General features: G+C 40.6%; 1 protein-coding gene across 1 annotated transcript; it reads left to right on the top strand.

Annotated features, from left to right (window-relative positions):
• The first annotated feature begins 458 nt into the window (after nucleotides 1–458).
• Nucleotides 459–26,884, top strand: galnt10 (UDP-N-acetyl-alpha-D-galactosamine:polypeptide N-acetylgalactosaminyltransferase 10 (GalNAc-T10)). The gene is made up of 12 exons (XM_039663516.2): nucleotides 459–729; nucleotides 4,343–4,433; nucleotides 5,379–5,517; nucleotides 12,936–13,102; nucleotides 17,423–17,608; nucleotides 18,056–18,239; nucleotides 18,480–18,597; nucleotides 18,894–19,001; nucleotides 21,353–21,574; nucleotides 24,486–24,602; nucleotides 24,689–24,838; nucleotides 25,835–26,884. The coding sequence occupies exons 1-12, from the start codon at nucleotides 580–582 to the stop codon at nucleotides 25,994–25,996; spliced, it is 1,794 nt and encodes a 597-aa protein (XP_039519450.2). The 5' UTR covers nucleotides 459–579; the 3' UTR covers nucleotides 25,997–26,884.
• Nucleotides 26,885–27,930: the final 1,046 nt, after the last annotated feature.

Here is a 27,930-nt window from a genome sequence, read left to right as displayed (position 1 = left end):
ATATTATATGGGCTTTGTATGATTATCCCTTGGCATATGTTTTATTTACAACCCGTTATAATATAATATAATATAATATAATATAATATAATATAATATAATATAATATAATATAATATAATATAATATAATATAATATAATATAATCTCTCTGGAATGAGTATTTGCCGGGTGTGAACTATCCTCTGTTCTCATTCATAAAAGACTCTCATCAGTCAACATTTACTTGATGAACTGTTCCACTCGGACGCCGCAGTAGGCTAGGTAACGATCGAGCCCAAGGTCAATAAAGTACATGAGTTTAAAGCTCTAATCAGCTGTTTCTAAAATAAATCTTTTGTAAATACTTCTGTACAACGAGTCGCACGAAATAACCACGTGAAATGTTTTCTAAAAATGATAATCACCGAAATAGTCTTGAACTTTCTCCCCCCGTCGACGAAGCAGTAGTGGTTCAGTCCATGGAAGCGGAAGTTCTGACAGTTAAACGCAGAGCGAGCGGACCGAAGTTACAGGCACTTGTATGAGTTTGTGTTGATGTATTGAAACGGCGGCGTAAACATTAAACGAGATATAGAGATGCGACGGAAGCAGAAGAGATTGTTGCAGATCGCGTTTCTGCTCATCGTGGCCTTTCTGTTGTTGCCGAACGTCGGCTTGTGGTCCTCGTCTCTGGAGCGGTTGTTGGACAGCAGTTCTGCGGACGGACCCGGACTCTCTCACACACAGGTACCGCAGATCTCTCTCAGAAACACTGAACTCTCACTGTCACTGCGATACAAGCTTCTCTGACGACTTCTTTCATCTCCGTCTGCGAGGAACGCGACGCGACTACAACGCTGTCTGTCGCTGAGGGTTTGTCGCGTCGCGCGCAATCTGTCAACGTGGTAACAAGTTATCTGGTGATCGGTAATTAATTATATGGTCCTTTTGAACGAAGTTCACAGTTTAGACACTGTTTCGTCATGGAAATTAAACACAAATGTTCCATATTTTAAACATTAAAGTTGTTTACTTTTTATTTTTTGTGGCTATTGAGTTAAATAATAGTATTAATATAAACATTTTCTGTTCAAATTATTTATATGGCAATTACACTGGTTGTTTAGCACTTTTTTTTGTGCTTCAGAGCTAAATTGATTTTATTGAATGATAGTTTATTTTTATTAGAGAGGTAACACTTTACAATAAGGTTCATTAGTTAACATTAGTAAATGCATTAACTAATATGAACTAACGATGAGCAATGCATTAGTTAGTGTTTATTAATCTTTGTTAATGTTAGTTAATACAAATACAGCTGTTCATTGTATGTTCATGTTAGTTCACAGTCCATTAACTAATGTCCATTAAGTCTAACGTATTAGTAAATGTTGGAATTAATATTAACTAAGATTAATAAATGCTGAAGAAGTATTGTTCACCTATTGTACATGTTAACTAATGTTAACTAATGAACCTTATTGTAAAGTGTTACCACTATTTCAATTTGGAAATATACTACTTTTAAATAAAAAAACACGTCACAATATTCATCATTATAATAAGTCATGGTTGAGTTAGTAGTGTGTTAAACTGGCGGTTATGGAAAGGGGCGGGACATTTCCAAACACACTCGAAGTGCTCGATCAATCACAACACACTGCTCCAGCCAACCAATCAGAGCACATTGTGCTTTCAGGAGGAGGGGCTTCATAGAGACAGGAAGTAAACAGAGCGTTACTGACAGACTGGGAAGAGAGGAGCCGCAACAATGGAGAATATGAGTATAAAAAAGTATCAAAAGTACCCTTTTTAGTATCAAGACTTTTAAAAAACGGCATAAGTTGAAGTTTCGTTACATGCTTATGACTTACGAAGCGACCTTGAGTTTAAAGAAAGGCACTATATAAAATAAACACACCATTAAAAAACACATCGGCATTGCTTAAAGTCACAAGAAGCAATACAACAGCGAGTGTTTTAATGTTCTCACTACGCACTGTGTATTTTGGGGTATCAGATCTTCATGTTTAGTGTTGAAGCGCAGCACTCCTGCGATCTCCAGTCCGGTGTTGATGAACAAGTCTTTCCCTGCGCTGAATATGAGGATGAGAAAGATGAAATACTGTATATCTACAATACTTTCCCCCACTCATAAACCAAATACATCACACAATTACAGATGCCATTGAGATATCACATTTAGTCCTTAGTAAGTATAATAATTCCATCTCTCTTGTAAATGAAAAGCAATAGCAGAAGTACATATAATAAATATACCCATTAAAAACTTGGTCATCCAAAAGCATATACACATTTTTTTTCTAGTTTGACTAAATTAGAAATATCATTAATCCCAGAGGAATGAGTAGGCGATTTCCATTTTCTTAAAATTAGACCAAGAGTGTGACTAAAGTGTGTGTGTGAAGCGAGAGAGCAGCAGCAGCGCTGAGCGCCGCGTGTTCATCATGACCCGAGAGGTTGAGCCGGAAGAGCAGGCCTTCATCGGGCCGGCTGTGAAAGGCGGTGTGTGTTCTGCTGTCCACACGTGTGTGTGTGCGCTGGCCCGGGTCCAGGCCGAGGGCTGTTAGCTCCTCTGTGGTGAGCGGCAGGTGCTGGGCTCGCTCTCGCTCATCACACCCTGGAGGATCCGCACTGGAAGTGACGTGCGTCCGAAGCCAAAACATATCCTGATGAGCGCGTGCGTACGCCAGAACCTGCACATCCTCATCTGCATATCATTAGCATATGCATATTCATCCACGTGATACACGTTTAACATATGGAGAATATGAGATATGGATGTGCATCACATTACACTGCTAACAATCATTTTGAATTAATAAATCAAATACATTTCAGACTCAATCTCTTCCACTGGCCAAATAGTATTTTTATAAACCCCACACACACCTCTGCTAACTCGTTCGTCTGCTTTAGCACATGTGTGCGTTTAGTGCTGTGAGGAGGTGTACACTGTTTTGCTGTTTATTATGGACACCGTTTGCTTTTAAAAAACAGACACGTAGCAGACGTACATCCCTGTTTGCACACTCGTGCTGCCCTGTAAGTTTGCACACACACATTAACAAACACACACTTTTGACCTGACAAGCATTCCCGTACTGTTAAAGGAAACCGGCCTGTCAATCATCCTGTCATATTAGCAGCAACTCTGCTCATGTTTAATACATAATCATGCATCGATTAGAAGACGTGTCATATTGCTGTTTATGTTGTCGTTACCAGTGACACTGGTATCATTAAAGTGGACCTATTACACCCCTTTTACAAGATGTAATATTAGTCTTTCAGTGTCCTCAGAATGTGTGTGTGAGTTTCAGCTCTAAATACCCCACAGATGTGTTCATCATCCAGGAAAAACCTGCTGTTTTTTGTGCTTGTGTCTTTAAATGCAAATTAGCTGTTGCTCCGCCCCTTTCCAGAAGAGGGCGGAGCCTGTGCAGCTCGTGCCTCGGACACTCTGCCGAAAACTTAAAACTGTTTGGTTTGGATTATAATCTCATGTGACATTGTAGTTCATCATCATTATGAAAGTGTATTATCTGCCTGTGTTTTAAAGCCGTATCAGTCTGAACGTCACACACATTTATCTGAGCACACACACACACACACACACCGAATCACGCGCACAGAAAGCTGCTGTCAGACGGAGCGTCCCGTGAGGGTTTAACTAAGTGCTCTTTCACTTCTTATTGAGCTTAAACTGTCAAATACACACAATGTTCCCATGAACACAGTCGGAAATCTGTGTTTATTAGATCTGTGTATTAAACTGAACCTACTGCTATAAGCTGATAATATGAATCAAACGACTAAATAAAAACAGAATATCACTCACTGCTCTTCACAGATTAACTTTAGTAGCTTTAAGAAGAATACGTTTCTGACTTGAATGCTGCTGTTAAATGCTCTGGTGAGGAGATGAACAGTATAGGGGCGGGGCCTATATTAAATCAGGCGGAGTCTGTCAGCAGTTATGGGCGGAGCCTACGCATGTGTGACATCACAAAAGCTAAAATCTGCAATCGTGGCAATGTGCAATATCAGTATATAATATAATATAAGTAGAGTTAATATTAGTTAATCATTTCACAACCTTCATTACACACTTGGAAAAATAGAGAGGTCGTGACCTCTGGGACCTCAGGGGTGGTTACGATCGATAATTGGCTTTAAAATATTTAGTAATGTATCTTGAAATTCTTTTGCTTCTGGTATTTTTTTCCCCCAGCCCTAGACGCAGGGTTCGCTCTTCCTCCTCCTCTTCCTCGGCTGCTCTGTGTGTTTCTCCAGGTGTGGTGTTCTGCTCACACAAGCTTCATGTGTGTGTTTTCAGAGACCGAAGGGACACCGAGTGCAGAACACCGGCGTTCGGAAACGCGACTGGCATGACTACGCCGCTATCAAGAGTGAGGCGGCGCGCTCCGGTACGTCATGTGCTCAACAGGAAAATACATGCTGAACGTTGGGTTTTACTCATTTACACAAATCCTGTTTTTTTTTTTTCGGTTTTAACTTTTCTGGATTCTGTTTTTGTTCTGGACATTTTAATGGTTAAATTAATAACCACATGTATTAATAAAAAAGAATGCCTAATTCATTGAAATTATGAAAATTATACAATTGAACAGAACATCATTAAAAGTTGAACAAAAATAAAGTATTTTAAAGTTTGAAATACGTTTTATTTTTTCTTAAATTTCATTTATTTTTTTTACAAAATGTTCCTTTTTTCCTTTTTCTGGATTTCCTTTTCATGGTTTAATCAAAAATATGTCTTGTTCATTGAATTCATAAAAAACTATGAAATGCCCTATGAAATGTTAAGTTTTGTCAGAAATGATGTGTGTAATATCTTTTAATCAAATGAAAATGAAAGGAACCCTTTGAATTTTTTTAAGTGCTGCACAAAGGTTTAAAATTAAAACATGGAAGAAACATTTTGTGATTTAGTTGTAATAATAATTGTATTGTTGTAGTACTAGTATTACATTCCTCTAGTAATATATAAGTTAAACTGAACGTTTATGTTGTCGGATTGCCGTGAAGACCTTTGTGTCTGTGTGAAATGACGAGTTTTTCTCAGCTGAAGCGGTGAGAGCGGCTGAAGAGTCACGAGTGCTTCAGTATGTGTAGTAAACCAAACACGAATCCTGCATGTTCTGCGTGAATGAACATTTAAATCTTTTTTTCCCATATTAAAGTCCATATTGCAATTTGCAGACCTACTTTTTTATTTATTTATTCCTAAAGCTGTGTAAAAACATATGTTGTCATAACTGATTGGTCATATATTGTTTACTGTACAGAAATTCCATTTTTATGAGTGTATTGCCCATAACTGTGTGTGTGTGTGTGTGTGTGTGTGTCAGGTGTGGGCGAGCAGGGCCGGCCGTACCCCCTCAGCGACTCGGACCGTGTGGATCAGGCCTACAGAGAGAACGGCTTCAACATCTTCGTCAGTAACCGGATCGCCCTCAACCGATCCCTGCCCGACATCAGACTCCCGAAGTGAGTCTGATACACACATGAGTCTGATACACACATGAGTCTGATACACACACTCCTGCCCCGACATCAGACACCCGAAGTGAGTCTGATACACACACGAGTCTGATACACAAACTCCTGCCCGACATCAGACACCCGAAGTGAGTCTGATACACACACGAGTCTGATACACAAACTCCTGCCCGACATCAGACACCCGAAGTGAGTCTGATACACACACGAGTCTGATACACAAACTCCTGCCCGACATCAGACACCCGAAGTGAGTCTGATACACACATGAGTCTGATACACACACTCCTGCCCGACATCAGACACCCGAAGTGAGTCTGATACACACATGAGTCTGATACACACACTCTTGCCCGACATCAGACACCCGAAGTGAGTCTGATACACACATGAGTCTGATACACACACTCCTGCCCGACATCAGACACCCGAAGTGAGTCTGATACACACATGAGTCTGATACACACACTTCTGCCCGACATCAGACACCCGAAGTGAGTCTGATACACACATGAGTCTGATACACACACTCTTGCCCGACATCAGACACCCGAAGTGAGTCTGATACACACACGAGTCTGATACACACACTCCTGCCCGACATCAGACACCCGAAGTGAGTCTAATACACACACGAGTCTGATACACACACTCCTGCCCCGACATCAGACACCCGAAGTGAGTCTGATACACACACGAGTCTGATACACACACTCTTGCCCGACATCAGACACCCGAAGTGAGTCTGATACACACACGAGTCTGATACACACACTCCTGCCCGACATCAGACACCCGAAGTGAGTCTGATACACACATGAGTCTGATACACACACTCTTGCCCGACATCAGACACCCGAAGTGAGTCTGATACACACACGAGTCTGATACACACACTCTTGCCCGACATCAGACACCCGAAGTGAGTCTGATACACACATGAGTCTGATACACAAACTCCTGCCCGACATCAGACACCCGAAGTGAGTCTGATACACACACGAGTCTGATACACACACTCCTGCCCGACATCAGACACCCGAAGTGAGTCTGATACACACATGAGTCTGATACACACACTCTTGCCCGACATCAGACACCCGAAGTGAGTCTGATACACACACGAGTCTGATACACACACTCCTGCCCCGACATCAGACACCCGAAGTGAGTCTGATACACACACGAGTCTGATACACACACTCTTGCCCGACATCAGACACCCGAAGTGAGTCTGATACACACACGAGTCTGATACACACACTCCTGCCCCGACATCAGACACCCGAAGTGAGTCTGATACACACACGAGTCTGATACACACACTCTTGCCCGACATCAGACACCCAAAGTGAGTCTGATACACACACGAGTCTGATACACACACTCTTGCCCGACATCAGACACCCGAAGTGAGTCTGATACACACACGAGTCTGATACACACACTCCTGCCCCGACATCAGACACCCGAAGTGAGTCTGATACACACACGAGTCTGATACACACACTCCTGCCCCGACATCAGACACCCGAAGTGAGTCTGATACACACACGAGTCTGATACACACACTCCTGCCCGACATCAGACACCCGAAGTGAGTCTGATACACACATGAGTCTGATACACACACTCTTGCCCGACATCAGACACCTGAAGTGAGTCTGATACACACACGAGTCTGATACACACACTCCTGCCCGACATCAGACACCCGAAGTGAGTCTGATACACACATGAGTCTGATACACACACTCTTGCCCGACATCAGACACCCGAAGTGAGTCTGATACACACATGAGTCTGATACACAAACTCCTGCCCGACATCAGACACCCGAAGTGAGTCTGATACACACACGAGTCTGATACACACACTCCTGCCCGACATCAGACACCCGAAGTGAGTCTGATACACACACGAGTCTGATGCACACACTCTTGCCCGACATCAGACACCCGAAGTGAGTCTGATACACACACGAGTCTGATACACACACTCTTGCCCGACATCAGACACCCGAAGTGAGTCTGATACACACATGAGTCTGATACACACACTCTTGCCCGACATCAGACACCCGAAGTGAGTCTGATACACACACGAGTCTGATACACAAACTCCTGCCCGACATCAGACACCCGAAGTGAGTCTGATACACACACGAGTCTGATACACAAACTCCTGCCCGACATCAGACACCCGAAGTGAGTCTGATACACACACGAGTCTGATACACACACTCTTGCCCGACATCAGACACCCAAAGTGAGTCTGATACACACACGAGTCTGATACACACACTCCTGCCCCGACATCAGACTCACTTCTAGTAATAATAAAGTTACACAGTAGACTAGTTCATCTCTCGCTCTCCTCTCACTGCTGTCATCTGTCTCTCCGTATCATTCCTCCAGTGGACCGTCCGTCATGGGCTTTAATCCTCTGCTAGTGTCAGCATTGATCTTATCGGCTTTGTTTTGACTGTATATTCTCCACTGTAAGAACTTCTGATTACTGGAGGATTAATCAGCATTTCCTTCTGACGTCGTACAGTCCAGGAGTGAGAGAAACCTAACGAAAGAACGACACACACCACAGATTAACTTGCTAATAAAACATATACGCAATGACTAATGGGTAGTTATTATCTCTGGAAGAGATCACGGATGTCAGTTTGGGTGGGTTTCTTCCACATGACCGGATTCAGGAACTCTGTCAAATAGTGCTCTGGTTTCCAAACAAATGTACACACTAGTCGACAAACTAGTTTTACCAGAGGCTTAAGCCTGTTTTATGCTTCTGCGTCGGCGTACCCCAGCAGACCTCTCTGCGTCGACGCGAACCCCTCTCCGACCCCTCCGCCGTAGCTTGACGTGCACCTCCAGAGATTTGTAACTACGCGTCGAGGCGACGAGACAGCATTGGGCTGTTAAAGGTGCCATATACAATAATTGAGGTAACAATATACGAAAAATGAGCTACACGCATCAAAAGAATGAGAAGAAATAAGTGCAAAGATGTCATTAAAAAACTGACAAGTTATAGTGCTGCCGAGATATTAACCTGAATTAGCATGCTAAATTACTAGCCCCGGCCCGGCAGGTATCGTAATACCAGTTCCGGCCATGGGAGGCGGTATGCGGACGGGCAACGTTAGCACCAGCCAAACTGCAATACGCGAGTGAGTCGCGCTCGCACGGCTTGTGTGTGTACTTGAACCTGATGTCAGTCGTGTGGAAATACAGCCCACTACTACATTTCAGTTCAGGGAAGAGTTCAAAAAATGATTGGTCGACATTATGCATGAGGAATACATTTTGGTAAGTTGTAGCATACTGTATCTTTCACCAGTGTTCGGGTTCTTTTTCAAGCTAGTAGAGACGATCGGTTCACGTGCGCTAGGGATCTGTCGTGTAACATGTACAAGCGCCAAAACAGTATTTATTCTTTGAATTGCAAAATATAATTGACAGAATCTGAGAGCTTAACTAACCTGCTTGCTAAGTGTCAATTGCATGTGTCTCACGGTGAATTCACGGCGCTAGCTTAACCAACATCAGCGAATGCTGTCTGTCAAATTAAGTCACTAACAATAAAAGTGTAATATGAACAAAACGAATACCATAAACTTCAAATAATTGCCCAAGCTTTTATTTTCCCATACCGTCGAAATGCACCAGCTTGTTTTTGAGATCTATGAGGCGGTCTTCATCATTTAGTGTTGAGATTCATAGTGTTTAGTTTAGTTCACTCTAGTGTTTAGTTCATTGAGTCTCTGATCTCTAAAAATCTCCAAATGTTCCACCTGAAACTGCGGTCTTCCAACCTTTTACTATCATGTCAAATGATTTGAATAACATGCGCGATGGTAGGAGCACAAGTCATTTTTTGGAGGTATACTGCCCCCATCTGTTATGGAATATGGAGTAGGATTTGATTTATTATGGTAGATGGCACCTTTAAAGTCGCAGTAAATATTTTACCGAGTAACACTGTTGTAAATCGAAATCAATACTCAAGCACTTTTGTGAATATTTGCTAGATGTCTATGTAGGAAGCCACTCTCTCAGAGTCACTGCTTACTCTTAGACTTCAGAATAAGTGTAAAGTATAAAGTGTCAGTGTGAAGACTGAGCTCTAAGTTATTTAAGAGCGCTGGATGAGGACACACACTTTCCAACGAAGATATATTTGAGTTGATAAAACCATACAGACTTGATCATCAAGATCCAGTTCAAAAGTTTACATGGCGTAATGATGTAGAATGGCGTAATGATTCAGAAATATTGTAGAAATAGCATAATGATGTAGAAATGGCTTAATGATGTAGAAATAGCGCAATGATGTAGAAATGGCATAGAAATAGCGCAATGACGTAGAAATGGTGTAATGGCATAGAAATGGCGTAATGATGTAGAAATGGCGTAATGATGTAGAATGCCGTAATGATTCAGAAATATTGTAGAAATAGCATAATGATGTAGAAATGGCTTAATGACGTAGAAATAGCGCAATGATGTAAAAATGGTGTAGAAATAGCGTACTGACGTAGAAATGGCGTAATGATGTAGAAATGGTGTAATGGCATAGAAGTGGTGTAGAAATGGTGTAATGGCATAGAAATGACGTAATGGTGTAGAAATTGTGTAATGGCATAGAATGGCGTAATGATGTAGAAATAGCACAATGATGTAGAAATGGCATAATGATGTAGAAATTATGTAGAAATGGTGTAATAATGTAGAAATGACGTAGAAATAGCGTAATGACGTAGAAATGGTGTAGAAATAGCGTAATGATGTAGAAATGGTGTAATGGCATAGAAATGGCGTAATGATGTAGAAATGGTGTAGAAATAGCGTAATGATGTAGAAATGGTGTAATGTAGTAGAAATGGCGTAATGATGTAGAATGGCGTAATGATTCAGAAATATTGTAGAAATAGCATAATGATGTAGAAATGGCTTAATGACGTAGAAATAGCGTAATGATGTAGAAATGGCGTAATGATGTAGAAATGGTGTAGAAATAGCGTAATTATGTAGAAATGGTGTAATTTTGTAGAAATGGTGTAATGTAGTAGAAATGGCGTAATGATGTAGAATGGCGTAATGATTCAGAAATATTGTAGAAATGGCATAATGATGTAGAAATTATGTAGAAATGGTGTAATGACGTGAAAATAACGTAATGATGTAGAAATGGTGTAGAAATAGCGTACTGATGTAGAAATGGTGTAATGGCATAGAAATGGCGTAATGATGTAGAAATGGTGTAGAAATAGCGTAATGATGTAGAAATGGTGTAATTTTGTAGAAATGGTGTAATGTCGTAGAAATGGCGTAATGATGTAGAAATGGCGTAATGATTCAGAAATATTGTAGAAATAGCATAATGATGTAGAAATGGCATAATGATGTAGAAATTATGTAGAAATGGTGTAATAATGTAGAAATGACGTAGAAATAGCGTAATGACGTAGAAATGGTGTAGAAATAGCGTAATGATGTAGAAATGGTGTAATGGCATAGAAATGGCGTAATGATGTAGAAATGGTGTAGAAATAGCGTAATGATGTAGAAATGGCGTAATGATTCAGAAATATTGTAGAAATAGCATAATGATGTAGAAATGGCTTAATGACGTAGAAATAGCGTAATGATGTAGAAATGGCGTAATGATGTAGAAATGGTGTAATTTTGTAGAAATGGTGTAATGTCGTAGAAATGGCGTAATGATGTAGAAATGGCGTAATGATTCAGAAATATTGTAGAAATAGCATAATGATGTAGAAATGGCTTAATGACGTAGAAATAGCGTAATGATGTAGAAATGGCGTAATGATGTAGAAATGGTGTAATTTTGTAGAAATGGTGTAATGTAGTAGAAATGGCGTAATGATGTAGAATGGCGTAATGATTCAGAAATATTGTAGAAATGGCATAATGATGTAGAAATTATGTAGAAATGGTGTAATGACGTGGAAATAGCGTAATGATGTAGAAATGGTGTAGAAATAGCATACTGATGTAGAAATGGCGTAATGATGTAGAAATGGTGTAATGGCATAGAAATGGTGTAGAAATAGCGTAATGATGTAGAAATGGTGCAATGGCATAGAAATGGCGTAATGATGTAGAAATGGTGTAGAAATAGCGTAATGATGTAGAAATGGTGTAATTTTGTAGAAATGGTGTAATGTAGTAGAAATGGCGTAATGATGTAGAATGGCGTAATGATTCAGAAATATTGTAGAAATAGCATAATGATGTAGAAATGGCTTAATGACGTAGAAATAGCATAATGATGTAGAAATGGCTTAATGACGTAGAAATAGCGTAATGATGTAGAAATGGCTTAATGACGTAGAAATAGCGTAATGATGTAGAAATGGCTTAATGACGTAGAAATAGCGTAATGATGTAGAAATGGCTTAATGACGTAGAAATAGCATAATGATGTAGAAATGGCTTAATGACGTAGAAATAGCGTAATGATGTAGAAATGGCGTAATGATGTAGAAATGGTGTAGAAATAGCGTAATGATGTAGAAATGGTGTAATTTTGTAGAAATGGCGTAATGATGTAGAATGGCGTAATGATTCAGAAATATTGTAGAAATAGCATAATGATGTAGAAATGGCATAATGATGTAGAAATGGCATAATGATGTAGAAATTATGTAGAAATGGTGTAATGGCATAGAAATGGTGTAGAAATGGCTTAATGGTGTAGAAATAGTGTAGAAATAGCGCAGTGATGCAGAAATAGTGCAATGATGTAGAAATGGTGTACGGATGTAGAAATTGTTTAATGATGTTAAATGGCGTATAAATAGCTTAATGACATAGAAGTAGTGTAGAAATAGCGTAATGACGTGCTGATCGAGCTGTAGTTCCTGTTAAATAAAGTGTTGTATAAATGAGTGTCTCGTCGTCCTATAATCCTCCTTTCCCTCAGCAGATTCTCATCCACAGAGTTCTACCGTGTGATCAATATAAGCAGCGGCACCGCGGCTCATACGCTCACGTCTCCAAATGATGACCAGAAAAAATGCATAAATATGAAGTCTGCTGTTTGAAAAAATAAAGGACCAATGTAGGAGAATAGTTATTATGCGCAGAAATCAGGAAACTGTATATTAGTGCATGTCGAAAGATATATTCAGATTTGAAGCTTGTGACATAAACGCGTAGATTAACCCGGTCACATGATCAGCGTTGATGTAAACACTACGTTCAGACTCATCAATCGGGAGGAATTCAGTCTGAACGAAACGAAAGTTGTACATGTAAACGTTGCCAGTGTGGGACTAAATCTGATGCATGTTTTTGAATAACTGGGCATATATTTTTCCTCTGCCAATGAAAACGGTGTGTGTGTGTGTGTGTGTGTGTGTGCAGCTGTAAGACGAAGCTGTATGCTGAAGATCTCCCCAACACCAGCATCATCATCCCCTTCCACAACGAGGGCTGGTCGTCTCTGCTCCGCACCGTCCACAGTGTCCTGAACCGCTCGCCGCCGCAGCTGCTCGCCGAGATCGTGCTCGTCGACGACTTCAGCGACAAGGGTACAGCAGCTCGTCGGCCTAGCACACTGACGTCTAACAGCGTCAGACACATCATTATAATGCCTGAGCTGAGCTGTGAACGTCTCCTGTAACCCAGGCAACATGTTTTCGTTTGGAAACGCATCTTTCTTGCTCCGCTTTGTCCTTCCGTTCACACTGAGACGCAGTTTTTATTCATGAAAACTCTCTTAAGTGGATTGTAATCGCTGTTTTCGTGTTGTAGTGTGGACTGTGGAAACTGAGGGATTTAAAAATGATGATGTAAGTTTAGTCATGTGACACGTGTTGTACCAAAATATTTTCATGTTTATAGTGGCACTTTCACACAGTTGCTGAAACATGTTCCTTCACACACTCTTCATATCACAGTCCTGCACACATGACCGAATACACTCGCATCTGCTGCGGTGAAACATCACATCAGGTTTAGCGTTTCAGACAAACGTATAATGATGATCGAGAGCGACCTGACGCTCAGTGAAAGCTAGGATATTGCTAAATAAAGTGATCCTGCCAGAAGAATTGTGCAATAACGTCCGTCTGTATCGTCTCAGAGCTTCTGAGGGTTATCGTGAGCGCAGTACAGGGGGATTCAGCGTTTTCCATTAGTTTAAAACGGCTAGTGTGGACGGAGAGCGTAAACGGCGTGTTCAAGCGCACCCGGATTACAGACGTAGCATGCGCCGGTGTGTTTTATATGCGTGACAGATGTTAAGCCAGATGATCCTGTCCTGCAGCGCGTCACATGTTCATGTTCATAAGCTCCGGATTGGCCGTAATCTCCCCACTATAGATCTGAGGATTGCTGCATGTTTTAATCAAATATAAATATGTCTAATTTCAGCCCAGTATTAGTGTTTCGTCTCACTCGTCCACAGTGATCCAGTCCGGGTGATGATGCGTTCAGGTTCCCGTCACTCACGCCAGGACCGGCCCAGATTACAGATCGCTGAAACACTGGCCGCAGTTCATCAAGCTTTAACATGTCAATATGAGGTCAAACATTTGACAAACAACATGTTTCAAATGAGCGTTTCATCATCAGGCTTCCGCCATAGAATAAAACATTTTAAAGATAATTACGACTTTTTATCTCACAATTGCGAGTTTACATCGAGTTTCTGACTTTATAACTCACAATTCTGACTTTATAACACAATTCTGACTTTATAACACACAATTCTGACTTTATAACACACAATTCTGACTTTATAACACACAATTCTGACTTTGTAACACACAATACTGACTTTATAACACACAATTCTGACTTCATAACACACATTACTGACTTTATAACACAATTCTGACTTTATAACACACAATTCTGACTTTATAACACACAATTCTGACTTTATAACACAATTCTGACTTTAATACACAATTCTCACTTTATAATACACAATACTGACTTTACAACACAATTCTGACTTTATAACACACAATTCTGACTTTATAACACACAATACTGAATTTATAACACAATTCTGACTTTATAACACACAATTCTGACTTTAATACACAATTCTGACTATAACACAATTCTGACTTTAATACACAATTCTGACTTTATAACACACAATTCTGACTTTATAACACACAATACTGACTTTATAACACACAATTCTGACTTTATAACACACATTACTGACTTTATAACACAATTCTGACTTTATAATACACAATTCTGACTTTATAACACACAATTCTGACTTTATAACACACAATTCTGACTTTATAACACACAATACTGAATTTATAACACAATTCTGACTTTATAACACACAATTCTGACTTTAATACACAATTCTGACTATAACACAATTCTGACTTTAATACACAATTCTGACTTTATAACACACAATTCTGACTTTATAACACACAATACTGACTTTATAACACACAATTCTGACTTTATAACACACATTACTGACTTTATAACACAATTCTGACTTTATAACACACAATTCTGACTTTATAACACAATTCTGACTTTAATACACAATTCTCACTTTATAACACACAATTCTCACTTTATAATACACAATACTGACTTTATAACACAATTCTGACTTTATAACACACAATTCTGACTTTAATACACAATTCTGACTTTATAACACAATTCTGACTTTAATACACAATTCTGACTTTATAACACACAATACTGACTTTATAACACACAATTCTGACTTTATAACACACATTACTGACTTTATAACACAATTCTGACTTTATAATACACAATTCTGACTTTATAACACACAATTCTGACTTTATAACACAATTCTGACTTTAATACACAATTCTCACTTTATAACACACAATTCTCACTTTATAATACACAATACTGACTTTATAACACAATTCTGACTTTATAACACACAATTCTGACTTTATAACACACAATACTGACTTTTTATAACACAATTCTGACTTTATAACACACAATTCTGACTTTATAACACACAATTCTGACTTTATAACACAATTCTGACTTTAATACACAATTCTGACTTTATAACACACAATTCTCACTTTATAACACACAATACTGACTTTATAACACAATTCTGACTTTATAACACACAATACTGACTATAACACAATTCTGACTTTATAACACACAATTCTGACTTTATAACACACAATACTGACTATAACACAATACTGACTTTATAACACACAATTCTCACTTTATAACACACAATTCTCACTTTATAACACAATTCTGACTTTATAACACACAATACTGACTATAACACAATTCTGACTTTATAACACAATTCTGACTTTATAACACACAATACTGACTATAACACAATACTGACTTTATAACACACAATTCTCACTTTATAACACACAATTCTCACTTTATAACACACAATACTGACTATAACACAATACTGACTTTATAACACACAATACTGACTTTATAACACACAATTCTCACTTTATAACACACAGTTCTGACTATAACACACAATTTTAAGATAAAAAGTCACAATTACCTTTTTAATGCTTTTTATTCTGTGGCAGAAACAAGCTTCCATAAAGATGTGACGAGCAGCATTACAAGTAAAATCTAAACTACGTTTACTTTATTTGTCCCACTTTACATGAAGTGTCTTTAAACTAACATTTAAATGAATGATTTGATTCGATGCCCTTTTTGTGTACATACAGTCAAACAAAACATTATTCAGACACCAGATATAACTGTTTGATAGTGTTTCACTAGTGTGATCAGGACACTATAGTTATAATGTAAGTGAAGAATAAAGCAGAATAAAGTAAACTGTGACGTATTACACAGATATTCTTCATACAGCGACTACAGCGATGACTCCTCCACTGAGCTGATGATGTTCTGCTGAAGTGTGTTTTCTGTAATTACACACACACACTGAACAACATGAAGCATTGCTTGGTCACTGGTTGAGCTAAACTGGTATTATCTAATTGTGTAGTTAAATTGAACAGATATTCAACATAATTCATGTGTGAGTCCAACAGAAGGACGGACAAAACCAGTCAAATATCCACTGAGTTCTGCTCATGTTTATCTCCATTTTCATAACTACAGCCAATAAACTGATGATCTGAGAAGTGTTGAAGGAGTCTGAATAATGTTGGTTTGACTGTACATGCTTTTATACTTAATAATACCTGCATGTAATTATAGCTGTAATTAATTTCTGTAAATCTATAATTACACCTCAAACCTTCCCCGTAACTACAGACCTGTTTTACACCTCAATAGCAGCACAAGTGATACGCATTACATCAACACAATCAGCGCACTGAAACGGACAGTTCTCATTTTAATGCAAGTGCATGTTGGGTCAGGGAAGAGGAGAGGACTCAAGCACACGATAACCCTCACAGAAGCTCTGAGACGATACATACGAAACTATAAATAATAACGTTATTGCACAATTCTTCTGGCAGGATCGTTTTATTTAGCAATATCCTAGCATTCACTGAGCGTCAGGTCGCTCTCGATCATCATTATATGTTTGTCTGAAACTTGAAACTGCGTCTCAGTGTGAAAGGAAGGACAAAACGGAGCCAGAAAGATGCGTTTCCAAACAAAAATAACTTAGTGTGGACACATTTTTTTTTGGACACAATTGAATACTTTTATTCAGCAAGGATGTATTACATTGATCAAAAGTGACATTAAAGATGTTCATAATGTTACTAAAGGTTCTACTTCAGATAAATGCTGTTCTTTTGAACTTTCTTGAAACAATGTGTTGGATACTGTAGTGTTTTATTGAGGAAGGCTAAACCTGTGCCGGTCCTGTGTTGGCCCAGAGCACCTGAAGGCCCCACTGGAGGAGTACATGGTGCGCCTGCCGAAGGTGCGGATCCTGCGGACCAAGAAGCGCGAGGGTCTGATCCGGACGAGGCTCCTGGGAGCTGAGGCAGCCATCGGGGACGTCATCACCTTCCTGGACTCCCACTGCGAGGCCAACGTTAACTGGCTACCTCCCTTACTGGGTAACTCCCTTACTGGGTAACTCCCTTACTGGGTAAACTAACCTCCGTACTGGGTAATTAACCTCCGTTACTGGGTTACAAACCTCCGTTACTAGGTAATCTAACCTCTGTTACTGGGTAACAAACCTCCCTTACTGGGTAACTAACCTTCCTTACTGGGTAATTAACCTCCGTTACTGGGTTACAAACCTCCGTTACTAGGTAATCTAACCTCTGTTACTGGGTAACAAACCTCCCTTACTGGGTAACTAAACTCTGTTAAAATTCTAAACCCTAAAATTCAGGGCAAAAATTACCCTTTATGAGTTTTTGTCTTGTATAGTTAAGAAACTGAAAAGGGGTCTGAATTGGCGATGGTTCCTAAACACATACGATAGGATTCTTAAGTTAGGATGTTTCTGAACCCTGAACCCTGACAGTGGATTATGGTTGCGTTTGCCCCTTCAGATCGCATCGCTCAGAACCGGAAGACCATCGTGTGTCCGATGATCGATGTGATTGACCACGATAACTTCGGTTACGAGACGCAGGCGGGCGACGCCATGCGAGGGGCTTTCGACTGGGAGATGTACTACAAGCGCATCCCTATCCCCCCCCAGCTGGAGAAGGCTGACCCCAGCGACCCTTTCGAGTGAGTGCCCTTTCTCTTTTACGTGTAACATCTCAGTGGATCGATCGCCTCCATACTCTTTGAATGGGTGAAAGTACATGCAGTCGATCGTGATTGTGGACTTTAGATGGTCAGTATTTACTAGGGTTGTTGATTTAACATGTTAATTTGATTAATTAGTTGTGTAAAAAAATAACGCATTTCATTTCAACATTTTGGCCGATTAACGATCATTTTTTCTACTTCTCCTCTTCCTGTCAGGTCTCCGGTGATGGCGGGCGGGCTCTTCGCTGTGGACAGGAAGTGGTTCTGGGAGCTGGGAGGATATGACACGGGTCTGGAGATCTGGGGAGGAGAGCAGTACGAGATCTCGTTCAAGGTAATCGCTGTGGCCTGCTCTAATGGACGCCTTTTCAGTTTAGACACATGGTGACGTTTGTTTGTGGGCGGAGCTTAGGTGGAGGCAGCGCAACGACTCTGGCCGCTTCACTAGCATTAGCAAGTTTTGTTAGCTTGTTTTGATCTTAATATGTTAATTTTAATAATAGTGACTGATTCTATTAGTTTTATTCATTATATGATATTAGTTATATTATTTTCTATTATGTTGTGTTTTATGACACTATTATATCATCTTGTGTCTGACTGAGTGTGTGTGTGTGTGTGTGTCCTGAGGTGTGGATGTGTGGTGGGCGTATGGAGGACATCCCCTGCTCTCGAGTGGGTCACATATACCGGAAGTACGTGCCTTATAAAGTTCCCGGAGGAGTGAGTCTCGCCAGGGTGAGTGTCCGATCAGCACTCATGCACTTCCCACAATGCATTTCACATTGACATCATGATGTTCTGATGTGAGATCAGATTTACTACATCCACCTGTTCACTGTCGCCCCGCTTCATGAGCAAAGATGTGAACATGCCCTTTTGATAGGAGAAAAAAAAGGCCATAAATAAGTCTTAAAGGGAGAGTTCACCCAAAAATTAAAATTAGCCCATGATTTACTCTCCCTCAAGCCATCCTAGGTGTGTGTGATATTCTTCTTTCAGACAAATTTATCCAGTTATATTAAAGGGTTAGTTCACCCAAAAATGAAAATTAAGTCATTAATTACTCACCCCCATGCTGTACCAACCCCGTAAGACCTTCGTTCGTATTCGGAACACAAATGAAGATATTTTTGATTAAATTTGAGAGCTGTATAACTACCACATTGGCTCCTAAGGGACTGCCTCTTGACGGCCCAGAAAGTCAATGAAGAAAATGTTTAAATATCCCAAGTGACTACCGTGGCTCAACTATATGTTTATCAAGCGACGCGAATACTTTTTGTGCGAAAAAACAAACAAAAATAACAACTTTATTCCACTATTCCTTTTCTTCCTTGTAGGCCTGAAACGAGACTTCCTTAGATGTCCACGACGCATGCGCGAGAATTGAACTGAAGTAGTTGAAGGAGATCGCAATTCTCGCGCATGCGTCGTGGACATCTAAGAAAGTGTCTCGTTTCTGGCCAACAAGGAAGAAAAGGAATAGTCGAATAAAGTCGTTATTAGGGTTGGGTATCGAGAATCGAGTATCGATTGGAACCGGGACTAACTTTTCGTTTTTCCCGGAATCGTTCAAAAGTTAAAATTTCGATTCCTAGTTTCGATATTCACAGTCCGCCGAGCGGAAGAAGAAACCGCTGAACAACACCAACGAAGAAGCGTCTACCGGAAGTGTTGGCATAACCGCGCGAGTCGAACATGAGTAGCTTACGTCGGCGGTCCAAAGTGTGGCTTCACTTTTCTAAAAATAACGAAATCTCGGCAAAATGCAAAATTAGTGACAAAAGGAGTATTTTTACAGGAGTATTTCCTTCAGAAAGGCCGTTGGTTAGCAAGGTTAGCTACACTTTTTTGACCCCGCCTCTTAAAAGAATCGGAATCAAGAATCGTTAGGAACCGGAATCGAAACAAGGAATCGGAATCAGAATCGTTCAAATTCAAACGATACCCAACCCTAGTCGTTATTTTTGTTTGTTTTTTCGCACAAAAAGTAGTCTCGTCGCTTGATAAACTTATAGTTGAGCCACGGTAGTCACTTGGGATATTTAAACATTTTCTTCATTGACTTTCTGGGCCGTCAAGAGCCAGTCCCTTAGGAGCCAATGTGGTAGTTATACAGCTCTCAAATTTAATCAAAAATATCTTCATTTGTGTCCCGAAGATGAACGAAGGTCTTACGGGGTTGGTACAGCATGGGGGTGAGTAATTAATGACTTAATTTTCATTTTTGGGTGAACTAACCCTTTAAAAATGTCCTGACTCTTCCAAGCTTTATAACAGCAGTGAATGACTTTTATGATGGACTTCAAAACACAAATTGCCATTCACTCTCATTAAAAGTCAGGACATTTTTTAATATAACTTTAATATACAGGGGTTGGACAATGAAACTGAAACACCTGGTTTTACAACACAATCATTTGTTAGTATGGTGAGGGCCTCATTTTGCATCCAAATACAGCACCAATTGACAGATAGAAGTCCTTCACAGTGACCTGAGGGATTATGAGCCGTTCCTCTTCCAGAACAGTGTCCAGGTCACTATATGATGCTGGTGGACTCGCTCCTCCAAAACACCTTAATAATATTCAGATCTGGTGACTGTCAGACCATGGGAGATGTTCAACGTCACTTTCATCTTCATCAAACCCTTCTGTCACAAGTCTTGCTGTGTGTGTTGGTGCATGATCATGCGGTTTGAGCATCAGGTGCTCATGATCCTCCAGAAGGGTTTGGTAGTCCTCGGCAGTGTCGTGTCCATCAAACCCAATCAGGATTGTCATGATATTGGAGCTCAAACCATCACTGATCCACCCGTGCTTCACTCTGAAGATTGGCCGCCAGGCATATAGATGTGAAACCTCCAACATTGGCCAGTGTTTCAGTTTCATAGTCCAACCCCTGTATGGTTGTAGTCGTCTGAAAGAATAACGTCATGACATGAGGGTGAGTAAATCATGGGCTATTTCATAGGGCAGTATATTTTTAAATGTATAACTATCTGTTGATTATTTCGGTAGTCGAAGCAGTGTTCAGTGTCCTGTATGAGCGTCATCATGACTGGTGTGTGTGTGTGTGTGTGTTAGAACCTGAAGCGTGTGGCGGAGGTGTGGATGGACGAGTACGCCGAGTTCCTGTACCAGCGCCGGCCGGAGTACCGGCATCTCTCGGCTGGAGACGTGTCGGCGCAGAAGGAGCTGAGGAACCGGCTGGACTGCAGGAGCTTCCGCTGGTTCATGACGGAGGTGGCGTGGGATCTTCCCAAACACTACCCGCCGGTGGAGCCGCCCGCCGCCGCCTGGGGAGAGGTGCGGACGAGCGCTGTCTCTGGAGTCCACTCGACTGCATTACGATCAGAATAGGCTCGGGAATCGCTAGGGTTGCTGAGATAGTCGGTGCTGACGGTGTTCAGAAGTAACACCGGTTACATCGCTTGCCCACCGTGGCACCGCACCCACCGCCGATTCGATATTTTTGATTTTGATAAAATCATTAGTTCAGTTAGAGAACAGACACTATTGAACTGAACGGGTCTGCTTAATAAACCGTGAGCTGAACGCGAGTCACACAGATCAGCAGCAGGAGTCCGATCTCATTCATCACAGCGATGACGGAGGAATATTTGCTGCCAAAGTGAAATTTAAAAGTGCCTATTTAAGCGGATTTGTCATTGCACTGATTTGTAGTTGTGTCTTTCATTAAGAATAATAGGCTAATGAACACATTCAGGCAATCCGCCCTGAAGTGGCGCTGGTTTGAAAGCGAAACTAAAATGCGTACGGACACGCGTGTCATCGGGCAGAACAGAACAGAGCGAGCGCTTCAGTTCATTCCTCTGTTCTGCTCGCCCGCGGACGCGCTAATTCGGGGCGGATTGCTTGAATAGTGAGTTGTTATATGAAAAACACAACAAAACAGTGTTGCTCCGCCTTTACATTAGGGATTTAACCCCCCGCCGGTATTACCGGTGCTGTCACACGTAAAATTACCCGGTGGGAAAATATCACATCCCTCATCCCTAGGCAGGAATAAAAAATCTTCATCCCACTCCAGAACTGGATGGGACGGAGGCGTATTGCATTCACTTGAAGAAAAAAAATCTACTCTGTTTTTCTGAATTAACGAGTTAATTTTTCATGAGAAAATTTTTTTTTGCTCTGTTTTTCTGAATTAACGAGCTAATTCAGAAAAACAGAGCAAAAAAAAAATCTATAAAAAAATTAACTCGTTAATTCAGAAAAACAGAGCAAAAAAAAAATCCATGAAATATTAACTCGTTAATTCAGAAAAATAGAGCAAAAAAAAATCCATAAAAAAATTAACTCGTTAATTCAGAAAAACAGAGCAAAAAAAAATCCATGAAATATTAACTCGTTAATTCAGAAAAACAGAGCAAAATATTTTTTTCTCATGAAAAATTAACTCATTAATTCCTATATAATAATGCACGGACATTTTTAGAAAGGATTTGAAGACTTATTTATTTCATCAAGCTTTTGGCATTTGAGTAGGTCCGAGAACTGTGAGCAATTTGTGGGTTGATAATCTGGGTGTCATGTCTTGATGTAATTTTATATCTCTGTGTATTATTTATTGCCTGTGGACAGCACTTTGGTCCATTTTAATGGTTTTGAAAGTGCTTTTATAAATAAAGTTGAGTTGAGTTGAGTTCATTCAGAAAAACACAGCAAAAAAAAAATTTCCATGAAAAATTTACTTGTTAATTCAGAAAAACAGAGCAAAAACTTTTTTTCTCATGAAAAATGAACTCATTAATTCAGAAAAACAGAGCAATTTTTTTTTTTCTCATGAAAAATTAACTCGTTAATTCAGAAAAACAGAGTAGATTTTGTTTTTTCTTCAAGTGAATGCAATACGCCTCCGTAAATTGGGACATTCTGATCAACAAATCTGTTTTATAACAGTAAACACACATAGTCTCGATGTTATATTGTGTCATGTTTATCAAAATAAAACTGATAAAAAAGTAGACCCCACTTCATTGATAGTATAGACTTATGTTGAACTTTATTCTTGTAGAAACAGACACTGTATTTATAGGGATAGTTCACCCAAACATGTAAACTCTGTCAGTATTTACTCTCCCTCATGTTGTTCAACCCCGTTGACTTTTGTTCATCTTCAGGACACAAAGTAAGATATTTGTGATGTAAATCTTAGTGTCTCACTCCTCCATAGGCTTCTAAGGGATGCGCAGCACTTCTGGGTTGTACGTCACACGTTGCCTCACTATTAGGGTTGCCAATTTTCTGATTTGGAAATAAGGAATAAGGGAATAAGTAGACTCCCAATCACTAATGCGAACAAACCACCAGGAGTCCAGTCACTCTCTGGGCCTATTTTACCCGTCTGAAGAGCAAGTATGAAACGCGAAATGTAAGTAACTTTGTGGACGGATCTAAAATGTGTTGGTATGAAGTCGCTACATTACTCATAGTGTACAAAGTCAGTTGTGCTGGGTGCAAGATAGGGCCCTTCAACTTTTACTTCAATAATTAGTCTGCCAATCTTCTTTAAAATGACCAAACTTAAGTCTGCGCTCCCAATCTTCACATGTCGGGTGTTGTTGTCCACTGTAGTGTGGAGAAGTGCGGACAAACCACCTCGAGTCCTCAGGCTCACCTTTAGCACACCGAGCCCAATATTCTTGTGTGTGTGTTTTCCGTTTCCGTCATTCTGTGGCTCTGAATTGTTCTCGAAATGCTTGCGACGGATGCGAAAAACACAGAAAATCGTGCCGATACCAAGAATGTTATGCCGAACGGAAGTTTTGGAAGCAGTGTTTAAACTTGATTGACACAACTTAAAGTCGTATTTATTTTGCCGACTGATCTCATGAAGTAGTGTTTGTATGACACGCCAATTCGTATTTCCATTTTTTTTGCGCGCTATCAACACACATAATCGCTTTTCAGCGTGTTTATGAACGCCGTTGACTTAACGTTATATAAATATATGACTTACCTCAACCCCGTCCCTAAACTAACCGTCCCTGGGGTTAATGGCATTTATGACTGGAGATTTGACGGCGTGTACAGAATGACGTGAGCGTTAATGGCGTAGACATACACGCATACACGCGGATACACGCGGATAGCTCAAAATGCGTAGAGATAACACGCCACTTGATTCGAAAGTGGCGTGTATGTTTACGCAAAAGTCATGATGTCATGTTGTGATTTTGTGTGTGTGTTGCAGCTGCGTAACGTGGGCTCCGGCCTGTGTATGGAGAGCAAGCACTTTTCCTCGGGATCCCCGATCCGCCTGGAGCCGTGCCTGAGGGAGCGCGGCGAGCTGAGCTGGAGATACGGGCAGGTGAGCGTCGCCACACCAGTATCACATGTCGAGGAGTGCTTTCATGTGAATAAGAGTGTGTGTGTGTGTGTGTGGCTGTTCTGCAGGTGTTCACGTTCGGGTGGAGGGAAGATATTCGCGTTGGAGACCCGCTACACACTAAGAAGGTGTGCTTCGACGCCGTGTCCCACAACAGCCCCGTCACTCTCTACGACTGCCACGGGATGAAGGGCAACCAGCTGTGGGCCTACAGGAAGGTACTCGCAAGTACTTTTGACAACACTAGTTAAAGGATTAGTTCACTTTTGAAAAAACTTTTGCTGATAATTTACTCACCCCCATGTCATCCAAGATGTCCATGTCTTTCTTTCCTCAGTCGAAAAGAAATGAAGGTTTTTGATAAACATTCCAGGATTTTTCTCCATATAATGGACTTCAATGGGGACCAAACGGTTCAAGGTCCAAAAGACAGTTTCAGTGCAAACTGTTCAAATGTCTTTAAACGACACCAGACGATGAATAAGGGTCTTATCATGCGAAACGAGCGGTTATTTCAAAACTTATTCCAAAAATGTAACTTTTCTAAGGACAAATGCTAGCCTTGCTCTATTCTGTGAGGCGTGTTTGTAACGTCACGTAATACGTAATTACGTTCAAAAGGTCACGGGCGACGTAGCCGGAACTACAGAGTTACAAACTACCTTTTAATTCCTTTTTTGTAAACGGCGTTTGAGTTAGTTTGCACGTTCAACCTGTGCGTTCAACTTGTAAACACACTGACTCTGTAGTTCCGGCTACGTCGCCCGTGACCTTTTGAATGTAATTACGTATTACGTGACGTTACAAACACGCCTCACAGAATAGAGCAACGCTAGCATTTGTCCTTAGAAAAGTTACATTTTTGGAATAAGTTTTGAAATAACCGCTCGTTTCGCATGATAAGACCCTTATTCATCGTCTGGTGTCGTTTAAAGACATTTGAACAGTTTGCACTGAAACTGTCTTTTGGACCTTGAACCGTTTGGACCCCATTGAAGTCCATTATATGGAGAAAAATCCTGGAATGTTTTCATCAAAAACCTTCATTTCTTTTCAACTGAGGAAAGAAAGACATGGACATCTTGGATGACACGGGGGTGAGTAAATTATCAGCAAAAGTGTTTTCAAAAGTCAACTAATCCTTTAAGGAGGAAGGTTCTGTGAGCAAATGATAATGTGTGTGTGTGTGTGTGTGTGTGTGTGTGTGTGTGCAGGATAAGAGCATCTACCACCCCGTCAGTAACAGCTGTGTGGACTGTAGCGCCGGACAGAAGCGCATCTTCATGAACTCCTGCGACCCCTCGTCTCTCAGTCAGCAGTGGCTCTTCGGGAACACCAACGCCAGCGTTCTGGACTCCTTCAACCGCGGCCAGTGACGCAGGCTCACGGACACGCCTCTCGTGCCTTTACTGAACTCGTGTGCGTCTGATCGTCTGCGGACGCTGGAACCGTCTTCATCTCAGTGCTAACCTCCGCTCCTGCTGCTAATGCTAACGTTGAGGAGAGAACGGGCTGTGTTTGAGTGTTTGCAAGGCCGCGCGTTAGTGATGTTCCGTGAACTGAAACAGACTGAGCCGTTCAACAACAACAACCCGGTATAAAGTCAACGCCGCAGGATTTTATTTCTTATTTAAAGAGTGCGTTAGTAATATTAGCCTATCGGCGGGTCACAACGCGCGCACACTCTGCTTATTATTACACACACAGCTTTAACCTCGCGCATGAGCAGATCCGTTTCCTCGCTTCAGTTTTTCCGCTTGCTAATTCCTCCATGTAAATAGCGAATCCGCCAAGCGAGCGCAACTGGCTATAAAGCGAATGGGAGACGAGACTCTGATTGGTTTATTGAACGTTACGCCCAAAACACACCCATGATTCATTAAGAAAATTGGCACCACACTTTTAGACCACTTTTAAACCATTTGTCCCGCCGCTAAACTAGCAGAAGTGGACTCGGACGCACACTTGCACCGTGTGCTTTAGATCTGTAAAACAGGGCCCAGAAGCTTAGATGTGCTTTGGGTTTATAAGGAAAGGTTGTAAGTCTCACACCGACAGCGATGATGTCACTGCGTGTGGAGTTGTAGGGATGCACCATATATCGGCATCGGCCCACCGCTGGTCATGTGACCGTTATCGGTCAGATAAGAGGATTAGCTCAATATATTAAAGGAGAACTCCGGCACTAAATGAACCTTTGGTCTAATTACACGTTGTTATCTAGTCAATCGTTCTCTGAGATCTGTTTTCATGATAATTGAATGTAAAGAGTTTTATCTCTAAAAACTGTTTAGCGTATAATGCTAGTAATGGGGGCATTGAGTAAGTAAAAAGAAATCGCTGGTTTATACCACTAACAAGGCTCAAAATAGCCCCACACTAACACAGTAACATAATGAGGCTCCATACATACAAAACGAAGCATTGAGAACTTTGTAAGTGTCCAGACTGTTTAATAAGAAGATACTTTATGGAGACAGTTCACTTCGCGTATACAGACAGGAGCCATCTTAAAAAACAGTCTCGATAAGTCGAACCATGAGTGATCTGAACTGTATGAACTTATCGTGACTGTTTTTTAAGATGGCTCCTGTCTGTATACGCGAAGTGAACTGTCTTCATAAAGTATCTTCTTATTAAACAGTCTGTACACTTACAAAGTTCTCAATGCTTCGTTTTGCATGTATGGACCCTCATTATGTTACTGTGTTAGTGTGGGGATATTTGTGAGCCTTGTTAGTGGTATAAACTAGCGATTTCTTTTTACTTAGCAGTGTTGTAGTCGAGACCACCTCACTCGAGTCCGAGTCGACACCGAGACCAGAGAGAGTCGAGTCCGAGTCGACACCGAGACCAGAGAGAGTCGAGTCCGAGTCGACACCGAGACCAGTGAGGGTTGATTACCTAATTTACTTTTATTTACTTAGAGAAATCCTTTTTTTTTTATTTTACTGAATTTACTTAGAGTTTAAAAAATATGATCAGTTTAGGGTAAAAAGGCCACATAGTAGGTGGTGTTAAAAGTAATTTTATTACAATTTGTCATGCGCAGTTGCGCACTAGAAAATCACCAATCACTGGGCGTGTCAATCAATTTAAAGAAATATTTTATTAACATACATTAATAATCATGAAAAATATTTTGAATTGAACTCGAGTGGACTCGGGAATAAGTCCGAGTCCTAAAAAAAAAATGTTCGAGTACGAGTCAATTCCGAGTCCAAATGCACACGAGTCCATGACAAGACCAAGACCATTAAAATATGGTCTCGAGACCGAGTCCGAGACGAGTCCGAGTCTCGAGTACTAC

This window comes from Pimephales promelas, chromosome 19 (assembly GCF_988280905.1).
Source record: "Pimephales promelas chromosome 19, fPimPro1.hap1.1, whole genome shotgun sequence".
Lineage (NCBI taxonomy): Eukaryota > Metazoa > Chordata > Actinopteri > Cypriniformes > Leuciscidae > Pimephales > Pimephales promelas.
Note: the sequence above shows the minus strand (reverse complement) of the source record. Positions and strands in the feature narration are given on the sequence as shown.